Source organism: Chlorocebus sabaeus, chromosome 25 (assembly GCF_047675955.1).
Source record: "Chlorocebus sabaeus isolate Y175 chromosome 25, mChlSab1.0.hap1, whole genome shotgun sequence".
Lineage (NCBI taxonomy): Eukaryota > Metazoa > Chordata > Mammalia > Primates > Cercopithecidae > Chlorocebus > Chlorocebus sabaeus.
In genome coordinates, this window is record NC_132928.1 from 66,371,466 (window position 1) to 66,388,675 (window position 17,210).

Here is a 17,210-nt window from a genome sequence, read left to right on the forward strand (position 1 = left end):
CTCCAGCCTCTTAGAGCATGCAGTTGCTTGTTGCCATCCTCTGGGCCATTTACCTAGCACTTCTGAAGAACAGGTGGATCCTAGCCACACATTCTCATCATTAATAATTTTTTTTTCCAAATTTTGGAAAACACACACAAAAGCAGCTTTAATGACAGGGTGGATTATGCTATGGAAATAGATGAGAGAAAATGCATTAATTAGGAGACATAAAGAATAGCCATTATGGAATAGCAAAAAGATCTGAAGGGTAATAATTTGTCATTTGATCTCTAAAGTTTAAACTTCACAAAGGAAGTGGTCTCCAGGTAAAATAACAATAACAATAATAATAATTGACAACATTTATTAAGCAATTATATATAACAGGTATTATCCTAAAGTCTCGTAATGACCTCCAGGCAGATACATTTCTAGGAGAATGGTTAGCCAACTCAGGGAAATGCTGTCTTCTACTGACTTCCTTTCACTTTTGTTCAACATTCAGTAAGGGACTTCATTATTATTCATGAATGGTTCTACAGTGACCTTACTGGAAAGAATAGGCATTCTGAGTAGCTTGCCCACATTACATCCTTGATTTTCAAAACTTGTCTCTCAAAGGTGCATGACATAAGCCAGTAATTTTTGGATTTGTTTACTCCTAAAGATTAATGACTTTTGAAGTTCTTCAACAACCTTATCATCTCAATTTACTGTCACGTAATTGCCCTATCAAGTTTTCCTTTATGTTATTATTATTAATTTATCCAGGAAACAACAATTATAATTTAGAAAGTGGTGTGGTATCATAAGAAAAACATACAATTAGGTGACTGAAGACTTTACCACTTATTAGCTAAGTAAATTTGTTTTTTCATCTGAAAAATGGACATCATAAAATAATATTTACTACACAGGTTGTTGTGAATGTTGAATGAGCCAATGTACTTTCTGAATTCTAATATGCTATGCTTGAGAGTAATTATCAATGTAAATTACTGGACAGATGCCCTTTACCATGATCCCTCAAGTGTTTCATGCAAACTGCTCTCCTCTGCAGAGTTCCTGTGTGTAGGTCATGTGGTGGGTTATTTTTAAGTTTATTTTGCCAGTGGGGAAACTAACATACAAAGAGTGGTAGAAACTTACCTAATATGAATGAATATAGAAACTCTGTCTCCTGGTTCTTGGCTTTGTCCTCTAGATCAATGGTTTCCAAACTCAACAGAGATATTGTTACATTGTTTTGTTTTGTTTTAGGTACCTGTCCCTAAAACTCCAAATCTCTGGAGTTGGGGCCTAGGAATCTATCATTTATATAAAGCTTCCCCAGTTTCTACTTCAGACAAACATTTTCTCTGGCCCCAGATTAGTTTTCTAGAACTAGATTAGTAACTAGATGAGTTACCCTCAAATGCTGGTAACTCTTATTTGAGAGAGCCATTTGGTATTGATTATTGAAAGAAGTATAATTTATCCAACAAGCTGTGGATTCAAACTGACCTTTAATCACCAATCTGTTGCTCACTGATTGTGAGATCTTGAGCTAATGACTCAACCTCACTCAACTCTGAATAGCTTTATTAATATGCAAGGTAAAAATATTGGGGGAATTGAGTGGAATAACATATGTAAAGCACAATTCCAGACAGAGATTTAATGGCAGTCCCCAGTAAACAAAAACTACTATTATGACCTTAAAATATAAACTTAAACATTTACCTGTAATTATTCCCTCATTTCCTTTTGCTTTGCATGGAGCTTTCTATTTATACATTAAGTTATTCATCTGACTCAAACTTCCCAAAATATTTCATCCTGAAAAGTAAACAGTGCCAGGAGCCTATTTTCAGCACTCATTTTTAGTGCTGAGGTCACAGAATACCCAACTTATTTTCTCAACTATCCATTTGCTAAAGAGTCATAAATCAGTGAACAGAATTGGAGGCAGGTATGGAGCCTGCCCCACCTGCAATCTATAATTATTCCATGGGCCGAATTCATATGTCAATGGGATGTAGAAATTAAGGAGACAGCTTAATGAGCCATCTGTCTTGGGGATGCCAGTATATCACCGCTGCAGATTTAGTTTGGTTTTAGAAGTCCTAACTATCACTCCAATGATAAGAATATACTGTGTAGATCACAATAGGAGGGTTAGAAGGCAGCATGGAGTGGAGTATTCGATGATAATCTTAAGCAAGCTATTTAAAAATTTACGAGAAATAGAGGATAAAAACAGAAATAGGAGTATACCCAGAAATGAGTGTGGTACAAGATTAACAGAAGAAACTTTCAGAGAAATAATTTTTTAGGAAAGAGTGGTCAATTAATCCACACTCTTTGAGTAATCACCATGTGGACAAAATTCCAGGCTTGTGTGAGATGCAGTCTAGCAAAAAGTATGAGTTCTGGGGCCACATGGCCTTGGGGCCAAGTCCTGGCTCCTTTGCTTATGAGCCATGAGGTCTTGGAGTAAACTTGCCCCTCTGTGCCTCAGTTTCTCATTTGTAAAAGGAAGATAATACATTTTAGTGGCTCATCATCAAAGAGTTGTCCTGTGTATTAAATTGGTTCAAGTGGTATTAGTAGAGACTAAATAATAAATTGTAGTGATTTTATGCCTTGGTTATAAATGAGAAGGTTGCACATATAAAGAATCATATTATTGTAAAATATATATAAATAATTGTATAAAATATATGTAAACTTTTATAATATGTATAAAATAACTACATGAAGACACTGTTCTCTGGTAAAGTCTTTAAAATCTTTCCTCCGTAAAGTGGCTTCAACCAGATCTTCCTTATTCTGATTATTTTACCCCATCCCCCAGCACAAGGCTAGGAAAAACATCCTTGTATTCTTCAAGAGGGAAATGGCAGGAATATAGTAGACTGTAACAGGACTGTGTCACGTAAACTTCAGTACACAGTAAGCACTCAGGAAGTGGGAGGATGCAAACTTCCTGTTTGCATCTAGGAGTACGTAAACTGGTGTCAGTCACTCTCAACAAATAGTCATTTTCTGTGTACTAGGCTCATGTCTTGATGCAAATCAAATGAGACATGTTTCATAACTTTGAGGAACTGGCGGTGTCTCTTGAGATACAATTATACGTTAATGGTCACAGGACAATGTGCTAGTAATAATAAAAGCATGCCAGAGTATTAAGGGAATCCCACAAGGGAACATTTAAATCATGCCAGAAAGTGGGGGAAGGCTTCTCAATGTGATTAGTCTTGAGTTGAGTTTAAAATAAAGAGCAGGGGTTAGCTAGATAAAGGAAAAGATCAGAAGACCGAGCTGGACAATGACAGTGGCAATGAAGAACATGCTATTTCAGGGGCAGCAAATATTTATGACTAAATCAAAGGAGGAGTTGTAGAAGATGAGGCCAAAAAGAGAGATTCAAAATCATAAAGAGTATTGAATATTGGCCTAGAGTTGAGAGTTTTGCAAATTTTAAGCAGGTAATAGACCAAATGTGCATCTCAGAGCAGACTAGTAGTTATTTGGAGTACATTAGTGGGTATCAGATGGGAGATTGAGAGGCCAGGAGAAAGGATAAGGCAGTAACCCAGGCCATGCACCATAAGAGCCTGGATGAAACTACATCTGTGCAGTTGGAGAGGAGGGAATAGGTTTTCATAGGGTTTTTCTAGAGAAATTCTGCAGAGTCTGGTGACTTTTGAGTGCATGAAGTGAGTCAGAAGTAGGAACTAGGGATGATTCTGTGGTTTGTAATTGGAGTGACTCCATGTAAGATCATGCCATCATCAAGGTAGGAAAGAGAGAAGGAGAAACAACATCTGACCTGGAATTTACAAACAGTCCTTACAGTTGTGCTTTTTAACACCCCCAAAGGCATTAAAAATATGAATATTTCCTATTTGTTATACCTTTTCCCAGAAGGCAATGGGTAGTAAAAATACCATGGCCTGACAGGGGAGAAACAAGAAGAACAGAAGGCAGGCAGATCTCAAAGGTATGGTGGTGAGAGAAAAAGATAAGCAAATCTTGTCTTATGTGACTTCACTAGAATGTGTTTCCCATAATTTGTTGATATTGAGGAGATGTCTCAAGGATATCCTGTCCTGGAAGAAGATAGCTACACAAAGACCAAATCGATTCATGGAATAGTCTAGGAATTTTACAAATAATACTTGAAAAAATCAACAAAAATTTTCTTTTACTTTTTTTCAGAAGCAACAACTTCAAAGTTAACCCTGCAAAGTCACTCTCAAGAGGTCACTACTCACGAATTATCACGGTCTAACTTACCACTGATTTGCACATGCTGTTGCCTTTATGGGACTCGTGTGTGTGTGTGTGTGTGTGTGTGTGTGTTTGGGGTCAATTCCCTTTGACTCAAACCCTCTGGTCACCATTGGCTCCCCTCCGAGAAGGGGAACAGGAACAATGTGACCAGGACCATGTGCCGAGTGCCTATTTCCTGCCAAGATGCTGTCTGAGTGTGATTCCTGGAGTGACTGACTAACTCAGATTCCCTGTAAAATACCTCCCCAAACAGTGGTAAAATAAAATCAAGGAGAGTTGAGGTATTCCTTTATCCTTTTTTCTTTTTCCTTCAGGTGTTAAACAACAGCAACAGCAACAGCAAAAGAGTCACTCTGTGGATTGTTCAATATCTAGCAAACTTAAAGAAAGAAAAGATTACAGAAAAGTGATTCTGAGAGGAATCTGGCCTCGGTATCTATTTCTTGCTTCCAAAACTTACTTTTCACTAGTCCTTGGGAACCTTCTTACCTGCCCCAGCTCAGGTAGAACATGGAGACCAGTCAGGAGTAGCATGGTGCTCTAGGACAGGCACAGCTGACTACATGGAGATCAGCCAATAGTGGCATGGTGCTCTAGGGTAGGCATAGCTGACTTATGACATGAGGATCTGGGCATATTTGGCATTTGTCCTTCCCTACCACTTGTATCTTCATTTCCTTTCCTTCTTCTCTTTCATGTCCTTTTCTTCCACATTTTCTTTGCTGTCTTTTCCTTCTTTCCTTCCCTTCTTTTCTCCAGTCTTTTCATCTGTTTACCTCTTCTCTCCATTTCCATTTCTTCCTGTTATTCTTCCTTTGCTTGCTTTTGTTCCTTCTTTCTATTTGTCCCTATTTTTCTGGCTTCTTTGACTAGAGTACTCAAATGTGTGCCGTGTGGAGGTGAATTTCTGGGTTTAACCTAGGCTCTACCACTTCTTTCGTATATGATCTTGGGTAAATTTTTAAATTCTCCTATATCAAAATTTCCCCATCTACAATGAAACTATATTAATACCATATGCTTTAGAGTTTTGTTATAAGGATTTAATAAGATAATGTAAAGCTGCAAAGCACTCAGCATAAGCAGGACATACTATAAGATACTACTGTTAAATATATATATATATATATATATTTGAGAGGGAGTCTCACTCTGTCACCTAGGCTGGAGTGCAGTGGCGTGATCACGGCTCACTGCAATCTCTGCCTCCCAGGCTCAAGAGATTCTGGCTCAGCCACCCGAGTTGCTGGGATTACAGGTGTGCCCCACCACCACCCAGCTGATTTTTGTATTTTTAGTAGAGATGGGGTTTCACCATGTTGGCCAGCTGGTCTCAAACTCCTGACCTCAAGAGATCCACCTGCCTAGGCCTCCCAAGTAGGATGGGATTACAGGTGTGAGCTACTGTACCAAGCTCTACTGTTAAATTTTAAGTCTCCTTTGGAAACCTAGCTCTCTCTCTAGGCATTGTTTGCCTCCATTTGAGTGCCTTAGAAATAGAATAATTTCTGATCTCAAATCTCTCAATAATCTCTTTGCATGCAAGATTTTAAGAGTCTCATGCTCTACTGACTGAGTTAGCTGGGCAGCAAAATTTTTGAAAACTGTATTCTAATTCTAAATGGATTCTAAGTCATCTCATCAGTTTTTTTGCAATTTATATCATAAACAGAAGAAAACCCAGTATTTTCCTTCCTCATGTCATATTTCCATGTGACATCTGGATTAACAAAACAGTGCATATTAAAACATCAGATAATTTAGTTGGTCATCTTGTGGTTTAATGGCCTAAGCAGATTCATGTTTTGAACTCAGCCTCTGAATTAAATAAATGGTGCAGTTTAGTTTTATGATGTGTTTTTGAGTCTGGCTCATTACATGAGCCGCTTTATCTGACTGGCTTTGCTCTGATGCTTTTCTTTTTGTCCACATGTTTGGCATGGGCTGGTAAGTAGTTGATTTTATCATCAAGATACTTCTTTTTTATTTATTTTCCTTCCCTTTTCCTTTTTCATACTTCTGTAATCACATTTCCAACTTTAAAAATCTATGCATTATTAACGTGGAGTGCCAGAATACAGCCTGAGGCACCTTGGCAAGTTATTTCTCTGTGCCTCAGTTTCCCCATCTATAAAAATTTTCAGGGGAAATGCTCGTGATTGGCATATATATCTTAAGTTTGTTGTGAGAATTAAGTGTGTTATTCATATAAAGACCATTCACAGAACAAGCAATAACAAGTGTTTTTCAAAAGGTGGTCCTTGATATACATTATCTTCAGAAAAAGGGTCAGCCAATTTTTTTTTATTTCTTTAACAGACAACTGTAAAGAAGAAAGAAAGAATGAGGGAGGTGCTCACACCAACACTGCTCACACTTGCAGCTAATAGTAGTGACTTTGAATTACCCTGCAGTTCTTGATAGATATTATCAAATACAGGGAGCAGCAACTATACAGACTCAGTGAGAGTCTGACACACCTATAGTATAAGAGAAGAATGATAGTTTTGTGTGTTTTGAGGGGAGATTCTGAGAGTTTCTCCTCAAAACACACAAAATTTAGATTTAGATTCCTCTCTTAATTTTTTCTTAAAAGACAGTTCGGTCCATAGTTTTTACCAGATCCTTAAAAGGATCTATTACTCAAAAGTGTTGAAGATCATCTAACCTTAACACTCTGTAACTACTACTCTTCCAATGGGAAAGAAAGGTCAGGAAATGGGAGTCTCATGACATAACAGACACAGCGCAAGGCCTATTACTGAGGATATGAACGTTCTATGACCTCTTTTCCAGGAAAGAGAATTAACAAAAGGGAGGGAAGGATTTTGAAGTTTGGGTAAGAATCTATAGCTCCTTTCAACTCTCTCAATTTCCCACTGCTCTACCATCTCTCAAACAGGCAGTTAACTGGAAATAAAAGAATGGCTCTGGAAGGTGAACTCTATCCATTGAAAATCGATAGAGAATCTGCAAGCAAATCACTTAATCTGTTTAGCAGTCTCTGAAGCTAAGATTGCTTTGGTTCTATGAGTTGAGTCAAGCAGAGCAGTGGCATGAAGTAAAGAATAAACAATATTCAGTTTGTCCTTTCTTTCCCAGAGTTCACTGGCATAGGAGGGATTAAAGCCTCAGTATGAGTATTTTTCTAAAGTCACCCTACACCCTGATGTTTCTCATAGCGTGTCTCTGTGGATCATTAATGTGTTTCCAAGCAAATCGTTTTGTATGGAGCGTTTATTTACCCTTATTATTAAGATGCATGTGTTTCACTGGAAGCATCAGCTTTGAGGCCTGTCAAGCACATGATAGAAACAGGCATGCAAAAGGAAGGAGTATTCTGTCCAGGGAGCATGAGCAGGCAAGCTCACCATCGGAAATGGTGATGAAATAACAGGGAAATACAACTGAAAAACACACTCAAAAATGTATTACATAAAATAATTTACTTCTCATTCAGAATGACCTTCCAGACCTATTAGTAAGACAGCAGTCTGTGAGTTCAGATACAATCTGAAAGTCATGACAATTATAGTAGGGCAAGACCAATAAAGTTAAACATTTGAAGTCAACTAGAGACAAAACTGTGGAACTGCGTATAACAGAAAATGACACTGATGAGGAACTCCAGGGATATTAAGGGCAAGATTGCCGAAGAGACAAGAAGGGTACAATTAGAAAACCTACATCTTTAATACAGTGAGATTTGTATGCACACACTCTGGTGTCTTCATTTTGCAGCCCATTATATTGGCTTAAAAGTCAGAAAGGTGCTCATGCATGTAATTTATACTGGAGCAACGAATGCAGTATATGTGGATGCGTGTGTGTGCACTTTCAAAGGCAGTCGTTTTAGAAGAATGAGAAGAAAATTACTTCCTGGGCATTCATTAATAATTCAGGTGATATCCTGCACCTCCATTTATAAAACAATATAATAATAATAACACGTACAAAATAACATCATAAATAACACAAATGAGAAGTTTTCAAGTATTTCAATGTGCCTTGAAAAGTTTCAAACAGTAATTCTAACAATTGGTTAGACAAGCATTTTTTTCTTTCCTTTTCCTCTCATTTAGTCTCAGAGCCTAAAAAGAAATGCCTCCAGTCTCTGTTAGACCTGATGTTTGGAATGAAATTAACAAGATTCTACCTTAAAAGAGAACACTTATGTGGGCTTTTCAAATGGTGAAAACTTGTTTCCTTCTTATAAACTGTGATCTTTCCCCTGCTGCTGGTTTATAAATATAGGCATATAGCCCAGAGCCATTATAAAGAAAAACAACCAACCACAATAAACGAAGGAGCCTCATCTGATGGTTAAGGTTCTCAGGAAAAAATGAGAAGAGCACCTTGATCAGGAGAGGAAAAGAGGATAGAGGATAAAAACAGTAACCTTTCACTTCTGTGCCCTCGCTCAGCCAGTAACTTACGGCAGGTGTTGCTGGCAAGGCCTTAACTGCATGTCTTCATTCAGTTGAACATCCTGTCTGCCAACTCCATACCAACCGAGTTGCTAATAAGCATGCCCTGAGCACCCAGGAAAAGAAGGGAAGGCTGGCAGCTTAGGAGCTCAAATGTGCCATCAGTGAAAACCAGCTCAAAGGAGCTAAGCTATTTGCTCCTTAGAATAGTGCTCAAGGTGGAGGCTGTCAGTGGTCAAACCAAGCATGAAGTTCCTTGGATGCCTCTCCAGCAAGATCCATGGAATTTTACAAAACCAGTTTTCCACAGGTTAGCATTTCTTTCTTAGCCTACATGGCAGTTAATTCATTTTGCCCTGTTCAAATGTAGTATGAAAGAACAGAGATGAAAACATGCATGTAAGTACATACACATACTCTAGTTTTGAGCACCTAGGGTCTTTCCCATCACTCTTGCAAAAGTGTGTGTGTGTGTATACATACACTCACACATACATATGTATACACAGACATCTATATACAGAAATAATGTATATGTGTGTATGTCTATGTCTATATATAATATAGACATAATATAATATTCCAACTTGAGTAATATATATTTTATATATATATTATATATAGACATAGACATACACACAAGCGCATACCATAGATCAACCTCATCTAAATATCTAGGGTCTGGAGAACATGCTGACCAACAGAATACATGTGCATGTGGATGTCACGTGACATGCACTAACCAACCATCCCAAGGTAAAACTGTTGGGAGGAGGAAACTGCCAACAATCTTTGAAAATCCAGACCTGCCAGGCCTTTATTTAGAGATTTGTTCCCATGGAACCCTCAAAGAAACTTAGGAAAATTGGACTGGAATGGGGTCCCACCCTGATGAACACTCAAACACCAACAGCTATATCTAGTTTATGCGTGGAAGTGACTCACACATGGCAGGCAGCATGAATATTAGGCTACAATGTGGATAAAGCACTGGAGCTTAATACAGATCAATATTTGGCCTCAGGTTTTCCAGAGCATAGAGTCTTGGCATTTGATCCCTCTGCCTTCAGGTGAGACTTAGGCACACTGAGGGACCAGAGAAGCACAGTCTGCTGAACTCTTGGCTCCTTTCTGCTTCTCTGCCCCACAGCTGGAAGGGTTGACCAAATCAAGATAGAATCGAGACTTGAGGAAGCGGCGGTAGGAATCCTTCTCCATCAGGTTGAAAATCTTCTTCTGGGCCTCATCAAAGCAGGTTATTGTAGGCTCTAGCATGTTCCGGCTTGTCTCTTCCCTGGTGCAAGAATCCAGGTTCACCTGAGGGGCAAAGGCCAAGGCTTCATTAGACCTATATCCCTGTTGAGGATGCAAGGCTATATGCTTTGCAGTGACCTGTAAGTGACTGTGCACCCTCCGTATTTCAGAAGCAAAAAAAAGTGACATTAGGCTCCTCCTCGGCACATGTGCGAGAGTATAAAAGGTTCATTCTGCTCGAGAGTGGGCAGGGCAAGATCTGTTCTGTCTAACAAATTGGGGAGATTCATCAGAAAATTTCATGAAGGGAGGTTATGGTAAGTCACCTGGATAGAAGAGATTTTTTTAAAAACTAATTTATTTGGAGTTGTCAAGGTTATGATAGTCAACTCCAATATTCTAGGAACCTTCACTAAGATCCAGAGATTTCTCTGCCATAAAAGCTTACCTTTTTGGTCAGGTTGGCTAATGGGTAGAAGGAATAGATAGAAAGTTGGGTAGAAGAAATAGGTTCTAGTGTTTGATAGCACATTAGGGTGATTATAGTTATCAATAGTTTATTGTATATTTTAAAATAGCTAGAAGAGGAGATATGGAATGTTCTCAACACATAGAAATAATAAATGTTTGAGATATGTATATACCAATTGCCCTGATTTGATCATTACACATTGTATGCATGTATCAAAATATCACACATACTCCACAAATATGTACAATTTTTATGTATCCATAAAAAACCTACCTCTTTGGTTGCCTGGACTGAGATGAATTCATTATAGATCTTTTTGGCCTTGGGACTTAGTTTAGATGGTGATTTGATTTTCTTATACTCTTCACAGCTGATCCAGAAGTCAATATTCTCCTCACTATATTCAGACTTCAAGAAAGCTTTGAAAGCTGCCAGCCCACCTATGATACAGGAGAAAGGACCACAGTTGTCATCACACTGGCTAGCCTCTTGGATATGATATTTCACATAAAGCTGAGGTACTTGGGGGATAAAGCGTAGGTTCAAGCAATTCCTTTTTCCCCCACTTTTTTCAAGTCACTTAGGAGTCAGGTAAACCTAATCTGTGTTTGATATCTAGTGGATCCCAGTTCTACCTAATGATTCTTACCCAAGTTGGAAGCCTCTTTCAAGAAAGTATTTTGTTTCTGAAATACCTATGCAGCTATCAATTACCAAGGTCGATTTGGGAAAGAGAAACTGAGATTGACTTTGCAAGGAGGAATCGATATTTATCATTTTTTTTTCTCTCTTCCCTTTTTCCTTGTGATGAGAGAGATGGTTTTCCACATGGTTCCTGCTTAAACTTTTCATTGTATATCACAAGGCTCTAGGGCATATTAAAATTATAAACAGACTGAATTTAAGACCTAAAGAGTCTCCTGAGTCTGAACATCAGAAAGAAGCCAGGCCTTGCTGCAGTTTCTATTAGACCAGCATAATATAACTTGTCTTATCCAGAGTACCTCATCCCAGGTTGCTGTCAGACTTACATTCATGACTAATCAGGTTTTCCAGTGATTCAGCCCATTTCTTGACTTCCTCTTGGCTTACCCTAGAAAAAATAGAGAGAAACAGAATAATTGGAATGTCACGATAAAAAATTGGGGTAAGAAATCTAAGATCCCGAATAAAGGCAGAGATTTTATTTTCCATCATTATGACAAAATATGTTATTGATGAGGGCAGTTTTTCACTAAATGTATAGACATTTCAAATGTAGTTAAGATCTCCATGAAAATGGAGGCTATCTTGATCCAAATTTGGCTTAACTAGGAGCACAACTTCCCTCTTACAGAACGTCTTTATCGTCAGATAGTTAATACTCAGTAGATATTCACCAAGGCCTTTTCTCTTACCTCTGGCAAATAACCACTTTGTCCTTCTTGTTGTGGGAAGAATTATGTTCACAGGAATCAGATTTTTGCAGCAGGAAACCTAGCCGATGTTTCATATCTTTTGCACTGCACAGAAGAGAAAAAAATGAATAAATAGTGATAACCAGCTTTCTTTAAAAGATACCTAATGATAGAGTTTGAAGAGTCCATTACTAGTCTATGGCTCAGAGACAATTTAGGGAATGGGAGTTGGATTTGGCATGAACTCTCAGGAAAACAAGATTCCTCTTTTGGTTCCCTACGACTTGCTACAAAACCTTGAGGCAGAGTCGTAACACTAGTTCCTTCATTCACAACTGGAATTCTGACCCTTCAGTTTACCTCAGAAACCTCAGAAGCCTTTATATGCCTGTCATTTTGACCAACAGAATACCTTTGGTATCTTCAGTAGAACCTGAATCACTGAAAACATGAGTGATCTCTGAGTAATTTTTAGGAGTTGGAAAGCAGTAGTGGCGAAAGATGCACATCCTTGCTGCACGCCACCTTCTGGCAGGTGGTTGCTATTTCCATCTGTTCCCCTGCTGGCAGAGGGAACTGTAGAAGCACCTTGGGAAAGTAAGTCTATTCAGTTCCAGTCATATATGTGGGGCCACGCAGTTCCTGCTATGAGGTATAGAGGAAGAATACACTGAGGTGCGCAGCTCCAGCAGAGGGAAATGGAACATAGGACGGTGAAAGCAAATGCCCAAGCTGAAACCGCAGCCCCTTGGGGCTTCTTTCCAGACAATATCTGCTGCTGCTGCTTTCCTTTTTAACGCTACTTTAAAGGACATACACACTCTAATGGGCATTTGAGGCTTAAAAGCTATTAGGAGAAGCAGGCTAGAGTCATCACTGAGCTTCCAGTTTATTGCCACCATTTAATAGGTAGCCTGGCACAATAGGGTTCCTGACTAACTAGAAAAAGGGGGTCTTTTAATAAGCCTTAAGCTCAACTCTCTTACTTTTTATTAAATATCCTCTTGCTTGTATCTCTTTTATTAAAAAGGCCAAGAAATAATTTAAAAATAGAAATACCATTTTAAGAGAAATGAATAACTAAATTTATCTATTTGGAGTGGGGAAAATAAAGCCTCAAAGATAGAAAGACATTTAACATAGCCCCTAATACATTTATGTATGTAGGTTTTCCCAGAAAGTTTGAATTCCATTATGTTCCCTGACTGCCCCTTAAATAGTATTTTCTCTTCCTTGCAAGATTACTTTCCTTCCTCTGCTTCCCTGACTGATGACTGTTCAGGGGATGCAACATCCTTTTTGATGATAACAAGATATAATCCTGAATGCTAGGGTGATTCCAAGGTGATAATATAAGTATATCATGAAGTCCAAATAGAAAAGAATTCATATTTCTATGTGCTGGATCCACCTAAGATCTGAGAGTTATTGATCAATGCAGGGGCTAAGTGTGCTTAGCAAGTATTCTTATAAAAAAAAAAAAAACATAAAAATAAAAACCAAAATGACTTCAGAAGTTATTGGAGTCAGGAAATCTAGATTTGGTCCTAATTCACCCACCAACCTATGTGACCTTGAGCAGGTGATGGCTCCTCTGGAGCCTCAGGCACTGGTGGTAGATGTTGGACTAGACGATTTGCAATTTACTGGTGAGGAAAGGGAAGAGCAGTTCATCCTGCTGACATAGAGTTTACCTCCTTAGATTAGCTGCTTAACTCTTTGAGGACAGAGCTCTAGTATTATCTTTTATCTGTTTTGCAAAATATTTACCAGAGCATAACTTTCTCCTGACACTCTTGTATTTTTGTATGGTTCATTTTATATGTAAGTTAACTGAAGCTTGAAGTAATTTGCTCCACTCCATTCAGAAAATTAAGCATGAAGGTCAGAGGAACTTATTTCATAGATACTCTCTGCCAGACCCTCCTGCTTCATTTTAAAGAAGCCATAGATACTTCCATACTCCCGAATGATAGAATATTTGAAAAGTAAATGTTTTAATAGTACATAAAAAATTATGTTTTCTGAGACTATTTCCAAAATAAAATTTGGGGTAATTTCTATTTGCAGTGCGATAAGAAAGCAGGTAGTATATCTTTAGATTGACTTTTTACCTTTAACTGCAAGATTAAGTAATGTAATATGCACCCATTTTGTGTTTAATTTTCAACTGACTACTATATGATCATTCTCTGAATGCATTTGTTTATACCTTTTTTGAACAAACGAAAAACAAATGAATAGCTGTACGTCTGTAAAGTCTTTTAAAAAAATCAAGAGAGTATATTAACAAAACAATATCTTTAAGGTGAGATCTACAAAACTGTTAACTGATTTGTAATGATCAATACTTCTCAACCACACTCATATAAGACACTTTAAGAACTAGAGATGGGGCAGAGAGATAAGGAAGATCTGGCTTTGGAACTCATATCTCATTGTAACATTTGCTTATAAGAACATAGAGAGTGAAAGATACTGCAGCACTACACAGAAAGCATAGTGCCTTTCTGATGATGGAGCCAAACCTCATTCTGGGGTACCTTTCCTGAAACAAGATGTAGCATACAATCAGAAAGCCCAGACCCAGGCTTCTATGTACTCCAGGGATGCTTAAATAACAGTAGTAATCACAGATGGAGATATTGCAGACCACTATACATAGCCTCAAGCCTCATCTCACTTCTTAATTAAAACTAGCTTGCTTAGACCTGGCTTAAAGAACAGTTCTCAAAACTGAGGTCACATGAAACAACACATAAGGACTGAAATTTGGGGAGCACATGTCTTAAGTCACAGTATCTAGCTAGTCTTGGAGGAAAGTTAGAAAGTCGTGCTCTCCTGACCACACTGTTTCTAATTGCACAGAACTAGGTTAGTAAGTACAACATGTAAATAACTGAGAAAGTCTATCCAAAAGTTTAATACAGTTAATGACTGAAAGCAATCTTACCTCCTTAAGCAAGAAGCCGGCAGACCTGCAAGCCCTTTGCACATCTTATTTAACAGCTTGGGATTCGCAAGCAGGAAAGAAATGCGGCAGGAGGAGCTGTGGCTTCGGCTTTGAGCGTACTTTGCCTCTTCTCTGGTAAAGATATTGTCAGAATCCTCTGAGCGTCTTCCTCCTAAGCCTGTAGGGGTCTCTTTTATAGCCCAGCTACGACGGTCCAGCCAATCAGACGACAGCTCTGCAGTACCAACTCCTCTGTCTCCCTCTGCCTCTCCAGCCCCTGAAAGAGATGAGGAGGAAAAGACTGACGCATCAGCAATGCTAAGTGAACGAGCAGAGAAAATCCTTCTGCAAAGTAGGGATATGGAAAAAAATGTACTCAATGTCTCTACCAATGTCAGAGGTTTAGAATTTCTAGAAAAGGAAAAAAGTGTACAATGCTGCAAAATATAGTATTTATTCATATTTCTGTAAAAAACAATATCAAGGAAAGTTGCTTCCTGGAAGGAAAAGTACCGGCAGGAATTCTGAAGCTTACTTAGGAGCTGACTCCCAGTGCCCTTCCTCTTTTGGATTAGAAGCATCATATGATACATGGTCCAAGATCTGATCCTCACGATTTCCAAAAGGGAGCTGGCAGGATCATCATCTCCACGCAGTGATTTGCAGAAGTTGCCTTGGTTGTTATGCAAACAAGAAGGTGGAGAGAAATAGCTGGATGACAGACAGTTATAAGCCCGGGAGCACAGAGAAACTACCCTAGGAAAAATAGATTTGCTATATCCGTAATCAACCTGACTGAGGAATACTTTTCTAGAAATCTTGGTAACAACAGAATTCAGCCTAGCACTGACAGTTTCTCCTTTACATGCCTGCATCCTGTAAAAAGTCTAAACCAGCAGCTTGAGGACCAAAGGAGGGAGTAGGTGAGCAAATATACACAGCAATTCTTATATCAAATGGGTTTATGTCTTATGTAATTCTAAGTCTCCAAACTGATATTTCAAAAGATAAAGAAAGAGGGATGTAGAGAGAAAGAGACAGAGCAGGCAGAAAAATACGTAGTTTGCTTTGCGTATCACCAGCCTTAAAACTAATCGTTAAGAATATTAAGCCCTATAGGTGTTTCTGAACACCTGGACAATTAGTATCTTTTACACACAATATCATAAACTGAAACGCCTGCATAGAGAGAATCATTCGGGTGTTTCACATCTTATAGCCATATATCAAATACCTACACCAGAGTTACAGAAGAAAGCTATAAGTGGAAGAAGAGAATTAACTACTAGATCTGACCAAAACAGCTTTCATTTTGAAAGCAGATAGGTTCCTGATCGTAGGCTACAGTGAGCTGTACTTTTTATTTAAGAAACAGAGGCATCAAATGGTTTAGGTGGAAGAGATGAAAAATAGTTAGGTTCCAGTGAAACGCAAAATACCAAAAATATAGAAAGAATGTCACAAAGCAATGCCCATACATGGCCCGACCCAATACATGCCCTTGAACATCCCACACTGCTCCCACTACCAACACCTTCCATGACTAGCAGAGCAAGGGGACAGCAGACAAATGTAAGATGGTGGAGGGACCATGATCTACAGAAGATGCATTTAAATTATAGGAAAAAGCCTCTAGCCGCCCATAAAGATAGAAAGACATTTATTAGAGTAGATACTGGGCAACTCTTCCTTGAATTATAACAGAACAAATGAATGTTGACAGCCATCCTTGATGGTGGTGTGGAAGGAACTGCAGTGCAATGTGAAATTAGGGAGGCCCTTAGACCAAGGAAGATGGACCAGGGAGATGAATCAGTTGGAACTGACATTAAAGAGGACAGACTAATTAAAAGGGAAAGAAGGTCACTCAGAGAAAGACCACAGCCTTCTTTGTTTACCTGGACACCTAAAAGAGTGATCGCTCAAACAGATTGATTTTAGGAACATAAGTGAGGACCCGAAAAGGTTTACTGATGCCTGAAATTCCACAATAAGAGCTTTATCTCTTGGACTTAGAATAAGAGAAGCCTGATTTGTCATGAGTTAAATATAAATCACTGCAATAGATGGGACTTTAAAGACAAAATGGGACTTTAAAGGCAATGTAGCCTAACACCATTATTTCATCAAAAAGGAAATAGAGACCCAGAAAGAGAAAGTGGCTTGCTGAGGTTACAGCTTCTCACTAACAGAGCTGGGTCCAGATACAGGTGTCTCGATACTCAGTTATGTGGATTGTCCACCATGCTACCCTATCACTCAACCGTCTTTTCAAATGAGATAAACTGTGTAAATAGAGATATTTCTAAACTACAAAGTGAAGTGCTAATCAAATAATTTTTATCATTCTATTATACACAGTATAGAACATAAGTCAAAATTAATTTTACACATTTTATTCAAGGAGTGTTCACTTGCCCAATTTCTTGCTCCGTGAAAGCAGG

At 38.5% G+C, this 17,210-nt stretch overlaps 1 protein-coding gene across 1 annotated transcript; it reads right to left on the reverse strand.

The window, feature by feature from the left end:
- Positions 1–7,690: 7,690 nt before the first annotated feature.
- On the reverse strand, positions 7,691–15,374 carry RGS4 (regulator of G protein signaling 4). The gene is made up of 6 exons (XM_007989723.3): positions 15,302–15,374; positions 14,767–15,043; positions 11,814–11,918; positions 11,448–11,509; positions 10,690–10,856; positions 7,691–10,007 (listed from the first exon to the last, which is right to left on the reverse strand). Exons 1-6 carry the CDS (start codon positions 15,357–15,359, stop codon positions 9,768–9,770), a joined length of 909 nt encoding a protein of 302 aa, XP_007987914.3. The 5' UTR covers positions 15,360–15,374; the 3' UTR covers positions 7,691–9,767.
- Positions 15,375–17,210: the final 1,836 nt, after the last annotated feature.

Coding starts and splice junctions, on each gene's coding strand:
- RGS4 (XM_007989723.3), bottom strand. CDS start 15,359: ATGTATCATATGATGCTTCTAATCCAAAAGAGGAAGGGCACTGGGAGT. Junction 15,044..15,301: donor CACTGGGAGTCAGCTCCTAA/GTAAGCTTCAGA, acceptor CATCTCTTTCAG/GGGCTGGAGAGGCAGAGGGA. Junction 10,008..10,689: donor CAGTCCAGGCAACCAAAGAG/GTAGGTTTTTTA, acceptor TTTGCCCCTCAG/GTGAACCTGGATTCTTGCAC.